Raw genomic sequence first — 14,869 nt, forward strand, 5'->3', positions numbered from 1 at the left:
AGGGCAGACATCTGCCTAAGGACTTGTTTTATAGGAATCCAGGGTTATACAACCAGGAGAGGTAGGCAGGGGTGGGCTTCAAAGCCTGTGGGTGGTCTAAGAACCACCTGCAACAGAAGCTCCAGAGGAGCCTGATAAAAACATAAAAACTCGAAGTCTAGGCTACACCCAGAACGACTGAATTCACAGGGTCTGGACCCCAGGAATCTGCACTATTTCACAAGAGCCCCAGATGATTCTAATACACAGTCTGGTTGGAAAACCACCACACAGAGTTCTTCCGTCACTCCAGCCCTACCCTTGGTGATGGGGACTGGTTCTCAGGGCTCCTAAAAGGCGCAGGATGATTCATTTTCATGGTCATGGAAATGTTGATGTAAAACACTCCCAGCCAAACCCAGGGAGTTCTGGGAATTACAGTCAGACATGGTGGGCGGGGAGGGAAGCAGGAGACGGGAAGGAATTTCTGGCAGGGGTGGGAGGAGGTAGGGGAATTTTATTTGGTTGGTTGGTTGTTTCTTTGGTGGGGAGGAGGGGATGGGGTAGGAGGTCCTGTTCAGGCACCCAGCAAACACGCCCTAGTCCCCAGCTCTTCCCAGGCTTCAGGGACAGGAGGCAAAGAACCAAGGAAATAGGCACTTTTTATTCCACACCCAGTGAACTCCACCTACTGCACGATACGAATTCCTCAGCACATCCTATTATCCAGGCCACCGTATAACAGAACTTTCTGCAGTGATGGAAACATCTGTCCTCGCTGCCCAGTACTGCAGCTGCTGATTACTTTTGGTTACCGAGCACTTGAAATGGGGCTAGTACGGCTGAGGAAGTACACTTTCAATTTCAATTAATTTCAATTCAAACACACATCTGGCTAGTGGCTACTGTCCTGATAGCGCCACTTGAGGCCCTGGCCCAATCCAGGGGTCAGCTTGGTTCAAAAACTGCCTCGGGGGAGGGCACGCGGCAGAAGCAGCCCTGGGGGTCCGTCACCACCCACCTCGGAGAGAAGCAGCAGCCCAGCGGTGAGGAGGGCGCGCCTCAGAGCGGGGGGACGCCTCGGGCGCGCCGGATGAGGTTGGCCAGCCGCCTGGCCAGGCCGCCCTTGCTGGGCTCCTCAATCTGGAAGGTTCGGGTGAGGAGGTTGTAGAAGGAGCCGTAGCACACGGCCACCACTGTGCACGTGAGGCAGATGACGTTGTAGGGCATGCTGAAGTCCGGCGTGGGCAGGCTCACCAGCAGTGGCTCCGTGTAGAGCCGCACGAAGTAGCTGGAGCTGTCGGAGGCTGGGAAGCTGGGGGTTGGGAGGGAGAGGTGAGGCTGGACCGGCTGCTACCCGCGCCGTCTCGCCACCCCCTCCTCGGACCGCACTGGGCCAGTCTTGGCAGTAAGGGTTTTCAAAGCCTTCTTAGCCTCAAAGCCTTTTAAAGCTCAACACAGAAATCTGATCACAGGAGAGCAGCTCCGGTGCTGAGGGAGAGGGAAGGGGCCCTGCCTCCACTTGGCTGCCTTTTCCTTAGCCTTCTGGTCTCAGCCTAAAGGCCATCTCCTCAAAGCAGCCTTCCTGAATGACCCACCAGACTACTCCCCAGTGACCTAGCAGCTCCCCTCTAGACTGAGCACAGGAAGGGCAGGGGCGAGTCTGTTTTGTTTACTGTGGTACACATGGTGCTCTCTGAAGTACCTGGCATCTGATAAGCGCTCAATTAAATATTTGTTAAGGGAAATAATGAGTAAACTTGGGCTATACATACTGCGCTTCTCACCTATTGATTCTCCTAGAAGCTCTTTAGGAACATTCCATAAAAGCTGTACAAATATTAGAGACCACTAGGGTTTTAATTAGGACTGAGGGAACCTACTCATTACTTTGGAAGAGGCAGCATGTAGCCCCAGCCCAGCCCGCAGGAACCTGATCCTCTGTGCTGGTGTCACGGCTGAGGTCACACTTACAGGGTGCTGAAGAGGGGACTCTCTTCCCAGTCCACGGGTTGGGCGGCCACCTCGCTGGGCACGAGGGCACTGAGGACAGATGGGCTGCAGAGAAGCAGACAGATATTCTGTGAGCCGTGTTCCTCACAGCTCCTCCATCAAGGGTAAGTGGCAGAGAGGGTGGGTCAGGAGGGTGGGGGCAGCAGGTCGGGGGAGCCCACCTGACGTAGAAGCCGTGGTTGGGGTCCGGGGTGTACTCGGTCCACTTAAGCAGCGCCCGCTCAAACTGGATGGAGACCTTGGTGACCGAGCTGGCCGGTAGCTGAATCAGCATCTCCAGGAGGTGGGGCTGCATCCGGTCCTGGGCAGGCTGGTAGTGGATGTAACCTGGGGGAGAGGTAGGGGCCACCCATAGCTCTTTTTTTGTTAGTTAGTTAGTTAGTTAGTTAGTTATGGCTGCATTGGGTCTATGTTGCTGTGCGCAGGCTTTCTCTAGTTGCAGCGAGCGGGGGCTAGTCTTCATTGCGGTGCGTGGCTTTCTCATTGAGGTGGCTTCTCTTGTTGTGGAGCACGGGCTCTAGGCGCGTGGGCTTCAGTAGTTGTGGCTCGTGGGCTCTACAGCGCAGGCTCAGTAGTTGTGGCGCACGGGCTTAGCTGCTCCGCGGCATGTGGGATCTTCCCGGACCAGGGCTCAAACCTGTGTCCCCTGCATTGGCAGGTGGATTCTTAACCACTGCGCCACCAGGGAAATCCCACCCACAGCTCTTTCCTGGGCTCAGACTACCTGCACCTCTCATCCCTACCTATCAAGGCCTTGGGGCCTGGATCGGGGTGCCCAGAAGGAGGGCTTTGGATCACAGAAGCCAGGCAGGCTCACAGGAGGGAGGAGGATCGCAGAAAAGGGAAAAGGTGTTTCCAGGGCAGCTGCCATCCCAGGACGTGTTCAACCTAATCCATCTTCACATCATGAAAACTGGGCCACCAGACATCAGGTGCCTCACGTGATGCGAAAGGCAGTCCACAGAACCACCTGGGAAGTTTTCTTGCCAAAAATATAAGACCTGAATCTAATCAAATTTCTAAATCTAACCACTGATACTCAAGAATACACAAGGGACAGGAACATGCTAAACATGGGCAAATCCAGAATGCAGAACATCCTATACAACAAATGACCCAGTTTTGCCAACAAATAAATTAAAAAAAAAAAAAAAAGCCTGGGAACTGTTTTATAGGTTAAAGGAGATTTAAGAGTACCACACTAATCAAGACGTGAATAACAAGGGAAATGGGGGTGAGGGGGAGTGTATACGGGAGCCCTGTACTTTCTGCTCAACTTCTCTATAAACCTAAAACCTAAAAGTCTATTACCTTAAAAAAGAGAGAGAGAGAAAGTTAAGAGCATATCAAGCAAATGTAATGTGACGAGGTTACTTTGGTCCAATTCAAACAAACCAACTATAAAATTATTTTCAAGAACACTGGGGAAGCAGGAGTGACAATGATAGATTATATATTTGTGTACTTTAGTATTTAAAGGTGAATTGATACAATGTCTAGAATTTAAGATACTCCAGCAGAAACATAACCAAACCAAAAAATAAATAAATAAAGGGAGAGATGAAACAAAAATGACGGGAAGCTGTGGAACAGAATAGAGAGCTCAGAAATGAACCCACACTTATATGGGCAATTAATCTATGACAAAGGAGGCAAGGATATACAATGAGGAAAAGACAGCCCCTTCAATAAATGGTATTGGTAAAACTAGATAGCTACATGCAAAAGAATCAAACTGGACTACTTTCTCACACCATATACAAAAAAACCCCTCAAAATGGATTAAAGACTTAAATGTAAAACCTGAAATGATAAAACTTCTAGAAGAAAACATAGGCAGTATGCTCTTTGACCTGGCAATATTTTGGGGGGTATGTCTCCTCGGGCAAGGAAAACAAAAGCAAAAATAAACAAATGAGGTTACATTAAATTAAAAAGCTTTTGCACAGCAAAGGAAACTATCAACAAAATGAAAAGACAGCCTACTGAATGGGAAAGGTATTTGCAAATGATATATCCGATACAGGGTTAATATGCAAACTATACAAAGAACACATACAACTCAACATAAAAAAAAACCCCAAAATTACAAACTGGGCAGAGGACCTGAACAGACATTTTTCCAAAGAAGGCATACAGATGGCCAACAGGCACACAAAAAAATGTTCAACATCACTGATCATCAGGGAGATGCAAATCAAAACCACAATGAGATTATCACCTCACACCTGTCAGAATGGCTGTCATCAAAAAGACAGCAAACAGGGACTTCCCTGGTGGCACAGTCGTTAAGAATCCACCTGCCAATGCAGGGGACATGGGTTCGAGCCCTGGTCTGGGAAGATCCCACGTGCTGTGGAACGACTAAGCCCATGCACCACAACTACTGAGCCTGTGCTCTAGAGCCCACGAGCCACAACTACTGAGCCCAGGTGCCACAACTGCTGAAGCCTGTGACCCACAACAACTGAGACCACAAGCCACAACTACTGAGCCCGTGAGCCACAGCTACTGAAGCCCATGTGCCTAGAGCCCATGCTCCGCAACAAGAGAAGCCACCGCAATGAGAAGCCCGCGCACTGCAATGAAGAGTAGCCCCCACTTACCACAACTAGAGAAAAGCCCGTGTGCAGCCACAAAGACCCAATGCAGACAAAAAAAAAAAAAAAAAAAAAAAAACGACAACAAATGACAAGTGTTGGTGAGTATGTGGAGAAAAGGGAACCCCAGTGCACTGCACTGGGAACGTAAATTGGTGTAGCCACTATGGAAAACAGCAGGGAGAGTCCTCAAAAAATTAAAAATAGAACGACCATACAATCCAGCAATTCCACTCATGGGTATTTATCTGAAGAAAATGAAAACATTAATTCAAAAAGATATATGCACCCCAACGTTTACTGAAACATTATTCACAATAGTCAAGATATGGAAACAACATACGTGCCCATCGATAGACAAATGGATAAAGAAGATGTGGTACATATAAACAATGGAATATTAGCCATAAAAAAGAAGGAAATCTCGACATTTGCAACAACGTGGAAGGACCTAGAGGATCTTACACTAAGTGAGATAAATCAGACAAATACTGTATGATATCACTTATATGTGGACTCTAAAAAATAAAAACAAATGAACGAACATAACCAAACAGAAACAGTCAGAGATACAGAGAACAAACAGGTGGTTGCCAGAGGCTGGGGGGGTGGGGGGCGAGGAGAGAAATAGGTGAGGGAGGGTAAGAGGTACAAATTTTCAGTTGCAAAATAAATGAATCATAGGTATGAAATGCACAGTGTGGGGAATATAGTCAATAACTACGTATAATATTTGTATGGTGACAGATGGTAACTAGACTTATCATGACGGCGATTTTGAAATGTACAGAAACACTAAATCACTATGTTATGCACCAGGAACTAACATAGTGTTATAGGTCAATTATACTTCAAAAATAAACAAAAAAGGGGACTTCCCTGGTGGTCCAGTGGCTAAGGCTCCGCGCTCCCAATGCAGGGGGCCCGGGTTCCATCCCTGGTCAGGGAACTAGACCCCACATGCCGCAACTAAAGGTCCTGCATGCCGCAATGAAGATCCCGCACACGGCAACAAAGATCCCGCGTGCCGCAACTAAGACCCACTGCAGCCAAATAAATAAATAAATTAAAAAAATAAAGAAATAAACGAACTCATAGAAAAAGAGATCAGATTTGTGGTTACTAGAGGTGAGGGGTAGGGGGAAGGGGAATTGGATGAAGGCAGTCAAAAGGCACAATCTTCGAGTTCTAAGATAAGAATTAGGAAAAAAAAAAAAGAATTAGGGATGTCATGTACCACGTGGTAAATATAATAGGCACTGTTGTGCATTATGTATGAAAGCTGTTATGAGTAAATCCTAAGAGTCCTCATCACAAGGAAAAAACAATTTTTTTTCTATTTCTTTAATTCTGTATCTGTACAAGATGGTGGGTGTTCACTAAACTTACTGTGGTCATCATTTCATGATAGATGTAAGTTAAATAAGTATGCTGAACACCTTGAACTTATAATGTGCTATATGTCAATTATATCTCAATAAAACTGGAAGAAAGACATCAACAACAACAACAAACAAAAAATAGTATATGAAGCTGGAGACCGCTGAGGCTGGATAATGGGTACATGGGGGGTTCATTACACTATTCCATTTGGGTATGCGTTTGAAATTTTCCAGAGCGAACGGTTAAAAAAACAAAAGAAACAAAAAAACCCCGAAAATCCTACAAAATACATTGGTAGGATGTTCGAAGTAGAGATTTTGAAGGTGGTACAGATAGTGGAGCTGAAAATAAGTAAAACTATTAACCACAGGCTTGAAAATATGGTAAACAACAGAGGGGTTTAGAGAAGATTGTAAGTCTAGCTGTTTGGGATGTGCTGTAACCTCTTCCTAGGAAGTCGTCTTCTGTATTACTAGTCTCCCTCCACTCCAAACGAAAACAAGTGCTTTTGTGCTATGCCTGGCATCTCTTAGAAAGCACTCAGTAAATATTAACTCTTCCTTAGAAAAATAATAGAAAATAAAAACAAATTTTAAAAATCACACCTCTTTACCCCACCCGAGGAAGCAAAACCATCTATTCCAGCTGTTATCTTCTTTGTTTCCAGTACTCTGTTTTTCTTGCTAACCCATTCTCCACCTGAAAGAGCCTATGAATCATCAGAAAACAAAAACATGTGCCCAGAGCACCAGGAAGCAAATGAAAAAGATATGGAAACTCCTGCCCTTATCAAGTCCTATTAAGAGTCACCAGAACTACGTGGTTTAACTCTTTTGGCTTTATAAATACTTCCAGATCTGGCATTGGTGAGGTTACCCTTTCCATTTCTCAAACTATTCCTAACTCGTGATGCCTGTGTAGACTGCCGAGGCACTTCCGGAATGACGCTGAGAACTGAGGCTTTGGGGGACCTGGAGGGGAGGTGGGGGGCTGGGTCGGGACTCGGCACTTACTTGGTTTGTTCTCCTTGCCCTTGGAGGTGATGGTGAGGGTGTGCACGTACAGCCGCAGGTACCAGGGCACAGTGTCCAGCAACAGCACGGGGAAGGCCCGGTACGGGTGGGTGTTATACAGCAGCGTGCTCAGCTCCCCGTTATGCAGCCCGTAGCCGCTCACGTACCGCTGGGCGTACAGGAAAGGCGTGGGTGGGGCCTCTGTTCAGAGAAAAGTCAACAGTTAACCACTCCTTTAAAAAAAAAAAAAAAAAGCATCATTCCCCACCTTCACTGCCTGGGCCAGGTTCAGAGTCTCAAAGCCAGGGAGGGGAGGGGGTAATGCTTTGCCATCATAACTGGGAAACCTGCATTCTGGAACCATCCCTGGCTTCCCCAACCCACAGCAATGATAACAGAATTACTAATATTTACTAAGTACTTATACAGGCCGAGCTCTGTGCCCCCAAACCAAGTGCTCCTCACGATATTTCACATTTTTCCTTGGTAACACTGAACATAATCACAATTGTTTGATGCCTGCTTCAACTATCAGATGTTAATGTTGCTCGAAAGCAGGGTACTTCTGTCTTCAAAAAAAATTTTGTTGACTGAATGAATGAATGCATGATTGACCTCCATGTTTTCCATTAATTACCTCACCTGATCCGCTAGGTATTACTGTCCCCGCTTTCAAGACGAGGCAGTAAGGTTAGGAACCTGCCAAGGGCACAGAGCTTAGAAGAGGTGGAGTTAGAATCAGGACGTCTGACTCAAGAGTTCTGGGTCTAAACACAAGCCTGTTACCTCGCGGTGAAGAGGCAGGACTGTGAGTCTCCCCCACGAGCTGAACCCTCTGTAGCCTATGGGGGCTGCGGCTGCCCACCTCCCACCCACCATTCCCTGGGGGTCTCTTCCACTTGAGCTGGAGGTTGAGGCTGCGCGAGCTGTTGATCACGGCCGTGTCCAGCAGGTCGTAGACGGCATAGGTCTTCCGGGTGCCCAGGACGACGTCCTGGTACGTGGTGAGCGGGGCCGGGTACACCTCCAATGTCTCATTGTCCTGGGGACACAACGGCAGGGCTGAGAAGCGAGCGGAGGGGCAGGCTGGTCTTGGGGGCTGGGGGGGGGGCGATGTGTGTGGCTGGAGGCCTTAGTCTTAGTACCTGGCTATAGTTGGTGACGTCCACATAGACTCGGCTCTCCGAAGCCAGGGGGCAGGGCTCTGTGAGGGTTCGGGAGAACATCCGAAAGAGGGACCAGTCTGAGGAGCAGAGAGAGGGGTTGAGCAGGGGCGGGACTAGGCCTGCTCCACGTAGATGGGGTGGGGCTGGCAGTGGGTGGGCAGCTTACCTTGCTTCCCCTGCCCCGTGACGAAGGCATCAAATACAACGGACAGGGTCTGCCTCAGCTCCCAGGAGATGCTGGCACAGCGTGCATCCTACCATGAGGGCCAGAAGGCAGCAGTGAGGACCTGCCACTCCCCCAGCCGCACAGCCCCAGGGACTACTACCCGGACTCAGTCCCTTGTCCATCCTGTACCTCCCCATCCATCAGTTTGCTACCACCCACTACCGAGCACTTGCCCTCGTGCCGGCAGCTTAACGCGCATCACTGGGATGAACCATCGCCGACAACCAGAGGAACTGATACTACTATTATTCTCATTTGACAGATGAGAAAACCAGGGAACTAAAATGACTCACTCAAGGTCAAGTCAGCTGGTGAGTGGCTGAGCTAGCAGCTGCACCCACATGGCTATCACTCTTAACCACGACGGAGACTGAGTGAATGCTTGCCAGGCAACCACTCGGTTTCCTTGGTGCGTGGCCAGTGCCCTGACTCATCATCATCACATCTCCCACTGACTACTGGCTCAGCCCTCGGTAGACACTGGGCTATGTGCTTTACCTGCACCTTCTCTCAGAGCCCCTGGATGGCCCCCATCGCCTGTTCCCCGTGACTTACTCTGCAAACAGGGCGGATATGCACTGCCTGGGAGTGGTAGCTCGTGTGAAACAGGCGATCAGCCTTCAGCAGCACAGAGAGGCCTGCCTGGAGGAGGTGGCAAGAGAGAAAACGTCAGTGTCCCACACGGCAGGGCACCCGGGCATGGGGCCGAGGTTATCTGTCAGGCAGTGAGGGGGCATCTGCCGACTCCATCCACTCTCTGGGGCTCCCACCTACATTGAGGCCCCTCTGGCCTCACCTTGGAACTGCAGGGCAAGAGCTTCTTCCACGGGGTGAGGTTCTCAGTGCAGACGACCTCCCGAGGCAGCACCGCATAGCGCAGGAAGGAGTGATCTGTGCCTGAGAGATGGAAGCCTGTCTGGGGAGGCTCTCGGGGCGCCCCTCCTCAGGACCCACACATACTCTCTAGTACCACCGCCCTAACAGTGTCAGCTCAGGGGGAAGCGGGGAGGACACCCTCCTCCCTTTGGGAGAAGGCAATGCGGAGACAGCAGAGTCTTGGGAAACCTTCCTCTGGGGCCTGCACACCCAGGGGATTTATGACCTGGCCCCGCTGAGGAAGAAGGAAGCAGAGGGGAAAGGAGGCAAAGGCTTGGGTAGGAGGAACAGGAAGAAGGAAGGGGCCGTGGAGGCTGTCTCACCATTGGCCAGCCCCAGGGGTTTGAAGGAGGCGCTGGGCGTGACTGTGTTGGTGGAGTCAATGAAGTTGAGAGAGGCGCAGAAGATCCCCGAGAGGACGTTACTGAGCTCCTTCCAGGACTTATCCACACTAAACGGAGACACAAACCCACTCACTGTCCCAGGGCTGCGTCTGCTTCCTCACTCCCCTCTGGACACCCCTGCAACCCCAGAGGCCTCTGCTTGGGTGGTTCCTCCTCCCGCCTAGTAATGCCCTCCTAACTCCTCTCTGCTCCCCTTCGAAGAGGTTCCCTCCTCCAGGAAGCCTTGCCGCCCTCCTCAACCACAGCCTCCTCCTGGGCTGCTGCAGTTCTGACCATCCGAGCCTCTCACCAGGGTCCTCCTGGGAAATGGCTGGGTGGCAACAGCATCTCGTCCTAAGCATCTTTTCTCCTCAACTAGGCTGTGAGCAACCTGAGGACAGGGAGCAAGTCTGGGTCACCCACGTACCTCCCACAATGCTATGCAAAACGCCCCACACGCCAGAGGCTGAGATCAGCTCACTGATCCAACCTGAGGTGTGCTCAGCTGGGCAAAACGACATACTTCCCTGTGAAAACCCTGGGTGAGTCCTGGTTCTACGCTCAGGGTTGGGAAGTCTTACATCTACAGAGGCTCACTGAGCAAGGGAAAACAAGCATTCTAGGACCCCACAGAAACATCAAATTAAATTAGACTTTTTTCTTAGAGAAATACCAAAACAGATTTGCTCTTTATACTAATAACAGAATAAAACTAGAATTCTGAACATCACCTCCATATTATAGGTAATTATGAGGGGAGACAGTGACAGCAGAGCAGATGGGACAAAAGGCAAAGAAGCCAGGGTTCAGACAAGAGAGGAAGCCTTGGCTACTGTGGGGTTTGCTCCTCATTTGACATCACCTGAGAGCTGTCCTGGGGGTTTTCAATAGTCCTCTGTTCAGAGCTTTCCAATTGCTCCAATCCTTAGGCCTCAAATAAAGATTGCAAACTGGAAGCCTGAAAGCTCTACCCAAAACCATAGCCATGTTTCATTTGATGTGCACAACATTAACCCATGTGGCATTTCTTAAATTTTTTAATTACTTGCTGATACTTAAACTTGCCAATTTTCACATTAAAATCCAGATTGCTGGTAACTTGTTAAAAATGAGAGTATCTGACGACCCTAGGCCCCTATTCCCACGTGGCAACAATCCATAGGATTGAGTAGCAGCTGTCCTCCCAAGCTCTGCCACAGGCCTCATCACTCCCTATTCTGACTCCAATTTTTTTTTTTTAATCATACACGTGCTACTGATTTCCCACAGTTGGATTAAGAGGATACTGTGGTCCAACCACAGTACCTAACCACCTCCCTCCGCCCCGCAAATAAAAGCAATTTTTCTAACACAGAGATCTGGTGTCTTATAGGCCAATTCTAGCCCACATATACTTTGTTTGGCCCTTGTGGCATTTTGTTATTATTATGTGAATGAATGTCTTTTAAAACGCTGTCCAGTTTGCCACAGCTTCCTACTGCCTTACATCTAAGTAAGCTTCACATATTTGTTATCTACATCTGTAGATATACACATTCGCTACCTCAGGTCTGGAAGTATTAGGGGAAGGAAGTATATTCAGCCAAGAATGCCACTACGTCATAATATTTCTTACTTCCAACGCCATATTTACCCCCATGGAACTGCTGCCCCCAGGGGCAGTAGCAGGAGGACACCACCTGCCCTGCCATGTTCCCAGCACAGCCTGCCACAGGCCTCAAGGTGGGCACTCACTCAGTGACGGTGTCTTGGAACCAGGCCCACAGCTCTGCACCTGATGGGGCCTGCAAGAAGGGTGTCCCCCAGTATCGAGTCCTCCAGAAGCCTTGGGTTAAGGACAGGTGCAGCTCCCGTAGAGAATACTTGGAGATCAACTGCCCCAGTGCTTTGGGGAAGAGCCTATAATGAGATACTGGAGAAGGAGGTGCAGGTGAGTGATGATCCTGGAGGGAGGGTTCTCAGCCACCCCAAAGAGACAATACACCCCAGTTCTGGGGTCAGAGGAATCTAGATTCCTGACCAGACTCAGTCACTTACAAGCGATGTGATCTTGGACAGGTGCCTTACCTCTCTATATCTCCAATTTCTTCCTTGTAACCATTCACAGAACTTATCACCGTGCCCAGCACCCACGATAAACCGTAACCGTCAATAGCATCATCATCAGTGTTGTCAACAGAGGGTTTTAACTAAATGTTTAGAGTGGCAGCCTGGAGCTGCGGAGAGAGCACTGGACTAGAAGTCAGGAAGAGTCACTGCTCCTCTCCGGGGCTCAGTTTCTTCACTGGTATAACGGGATGCTTCAAAAACTATCCCATCCTTCTACAAGGACCATCTGTGTCAGGCCCCAAGCCCAGGGACCAGAACCTCACCCAAGGATCAGTCCTCGCCCCCAAGGCTAGCCTCCACCCCACTCCCAGCAGGTGCCACAGATATCTTTCTCCCGTCAGTGTCCTCTTCTCACCTTCTTCCCGCTGCAGCTCCGAATCCCAGCGCGTGCGGAACTGGAATGTGGCGGCTACGTCCCCAGAAGGCAGCGGGGTGATGACGAGCTCCTCCCGCAGGCTGTCGCGTGGGGGCTCCGTCTGGCCCCAGACGCCCGGCCCGAGAAGCAGCAGCACCAGCAGAGAAAGCGGCGCTGCCGCCGCCATAGCTGCGGCTGTTTCCGCCTCCCAATGGCCCCGCCCCCGCGAAAGGCCGGCTTCCAATAGGAAGAGCGTTTGAGAAGCGACTTCCGGTGCCGTCCCGGAAGCCGGGGTGCGGCTACGACAGCGACTGCCAGGATAGGCCTTTGAAGGGCTGCTGGGTGTAAAGGGGCGCTGATAGGGCACGAAGGGCAGTGGGCACGTGGCGTGGCTGGGACCTGGATTGAGGACCCCCCCTTTCCCCACGACAAAGTTCTTAATAATACCGACCGCCATTGTGCCTCCGTGATAGTTGAAGAAACAGACTGAAAAATTATTACTTTTGCAAGGTCACACTGCCAGGCTACTGTCTCCCTGAGCTTCGTGTCTCTATTTGCCCTGTCCTAAGCCTAGCCAAGAACTTTACTGCAAAACCCTCAAATAACTCACCCTTTTATTATGAAAAATTTCAAACATACAACAAAGTTGAAAGGATGAATACCTGTTAAAATGAACATCTGTATCCGCATCACCCAGATTCCACTATTAACATGTTACTGCACTTGTTTTATCACATATCAGCTTCTATCTCCCCCAATTCATCTTATGTTTTGATGCATTTCAAAGAAATTTCAGACATAAGGACACTTCCCCTTAAATGGTTCAGCATGCATATCATTAACTAGAGTTCCATAGCTGTTTACATTTTTCTTTTGGTGTAAAATTTACAAACAATGAAATGCTCAACTCTGAGGTGCACATTCATTGAGTTCAACAAATGGATACACCTGTGTAACTCTTCAAGATATGTTTGGAAAATCCCTGAAAGTTGGCTAATGCCCCTTGCCAGGCAATGTCTGTGACCCCTGCCTTCCAGATGCAACCACTGTTCTGATTTTTCTCCAGAAAATGGATTAATCTGTTCTAGAGCTTCGTATAGATGAAATCATCATATAGTATGTGTACTTTTTTTGTAAAAGGCTTCTTTCATGGGAAGAATGTTTTGGAGAATCATTCATGTTCTTGCATGTATCAGCAGTGTGTGTCATTTCTGTGTAGTAGTCATACATTGTCTGAATATACCATAGTTTATCTGCTCTCCTGTCCATGTACACCTGAGCTCTTTCAAGTTTTTAGTTCTTATGAGCTAGGCTGCTATACAAGTTTCTTTGTAGGCATATGCTTACATTTCTTTTAGGTAAATATTTAGGAGTGGTCAAAGAATAGGTATATGTTTAATTTTACAAGAAACTGCTAGATCTTTCTCCAAAACATGTCATTTCATACTTGTACCAACAATGTATGAGAGTCCCCATTGCTCCACATCCTGGTGAACATTTAATTTGCGGGGCTTTTTCGTTTTTGCCACGTGGGCGTGTTTGTAGTAGTATCTCATTGTGGTTTTAATTTGCATTTCCGTGGTACCTAGTGATGTTGAACAGCTTTTCATGTGCTTCTTGGCCATTCATATCTTTTTTGCGAAAGATCTGTTAAAATCTTTTTCCACCTCTCCCCTTTTGTGCTGACTTGAGTTGTAGGAGTTCCAAGCAATTCCTGCTTTGGTTTTTCCACCTGCCCAATGGGGTACACATTCATGAAGGATTTTGTAGAGTCTTTTGGTAAAACTGACAACCATCTGGCTCTGAAGAACCAGAGATTTGGTGTCTGCCGGGTCTGCCTAGATATACCCCTGACCAACTGGAGAGGAAGTGTCAAAAAGACGTCTTTGTCTCATTATGCTCTCATTCTACTTACATCCAGTGTTCCTGCCCCACTAGACATGGAATAGAAGGAAGGCCACGAGCTTAGATGTCAGACAGACGTGGGTTCAAATCCCCACACCAGCCTTTAATCCATATGAGCATGAGCAACCTGAGTGCCACTCTTCCTGCTCTGTAAAACAGATAAACCTGCTTTCAGGGTTGTTGTAAGGATCAGAAATCAGGTACATGTAGAATCTGGAATGTAGTAAGTGCTTAATAGCCTCAACTAACCTTTACTCCAAGAGCTCTATGAGGCAGGCACTATTATCTCCATCTTACAGATGAGTAAACTGAGTACAGAAACTGAGATAATTGCCTAAGATCACAGTGAGTGATGGAGCCAGAACTCGAGTCCACACTATCAACTTCAAAAACAAATTTTTTAAGGGAGTTGCTGTTATGATTATGATTACCTTGTACTTCTATGCTTTGTTTCCTTTTGAAATTGCCTGTCCCCATCACTCAAGACCCAGCCACCCCCAGAGAAGACCTGCCTTCTCCCTCTCTAGTGTGCTACAGCCCACATTATAGTTCCATTATCTGTAGCCATGTCTCTTCCTGGAAGAGCTCTTGGCCACCTTAGTGTTTCTGTTGCATAAGCAAGGAGGCTAGCACATAGTGGGGGCTCAGTAATATTTGAATGAACAAACAAGAAAATATCATAACACCGTTCCATGTTGTCCCCACACCGCCATACTGTTCACAGTATCAAGTTCTGTGCACCCCTGGGGACTACTACAGTGTGAGCCGTCCTGGGAATCTTCCCCTGAGATGTGGTCCCTCCTATTTCCTCCACAGCACAGGATTCTACAGGAGGAGTCTGTCTTCTTCCCTCCTCTCAAG

General features: G+C 48.6%; 1 protein-coding gene across 2 annotated transcripts; it reads right to left on the bottom strand.

Moving 5' to 3' along the window:
- Positions 1-621: 621 nt before the first annotated feature.
- On the bottom strand, positions 622-12,371 carry PIGT (phosphatidylinositol glycan anchor biosynthesis class T). 2 transcript variants are annotated; one of them, XM_027078210.1, is made up of 12 exons: positions 12,104-12,371; positions 11,374-11,551; positions 9,580-9,707; positions 9,177-9,277; positions 8,936-9,022; positions 8,321-8,408; positions 8,134-8,231; positions 7,865-8,030; positions 6,989-7,189; positions 2,154-2,319; positions 1,954-2,037; positions 622-1,294 (listed from the first exon to the last, which is right to left on the bottom strand). In XM_027078210.1, the coding sequence occupies exons 1-12, from the start codon at positions 12,288-12,290 to the stop codon at positions 1,042-1,044; spliced, it is 1,737 nt and encodes a 578-aa protein (XP_026934011.1). In that variant the 5' UTR covers positions 12,291-12,371; the 3' UTR covers positions 622-1,041. The 2 variants fall into 2 exon arrangements, with proteins under 2 accessions (XP_026934011.1, XP_026934010.1); XM_027078209.1 differs by having other exon boundaries at positions 7,775-8,030; positions 12,104-12,312.
- Between the last annotated feature and the right edge of the window lie 2,498 nt (positions 12,372-14,869).

The sequence above is a fragment of the Aethalodelphis obliquidens genome, unplaced genomic scaffold (genome assembly GCF_003676395.1).
Source record: "Aethalodelphis obliquidens isolate GAN/ISIS:26980383/991018 unplaced genomic scaffold, ASM367639v1 scaffold42, whole genome shotgun sequence".
In the NCBI taxonomy this organism is placed as follows: domain Eukaryota; kingdom Metazoa; phylum Chordata; class Mammalia; order Artiodactyla; family Delphinidae; genus Aethalodelphis; species Aethalodelphis obliquidens.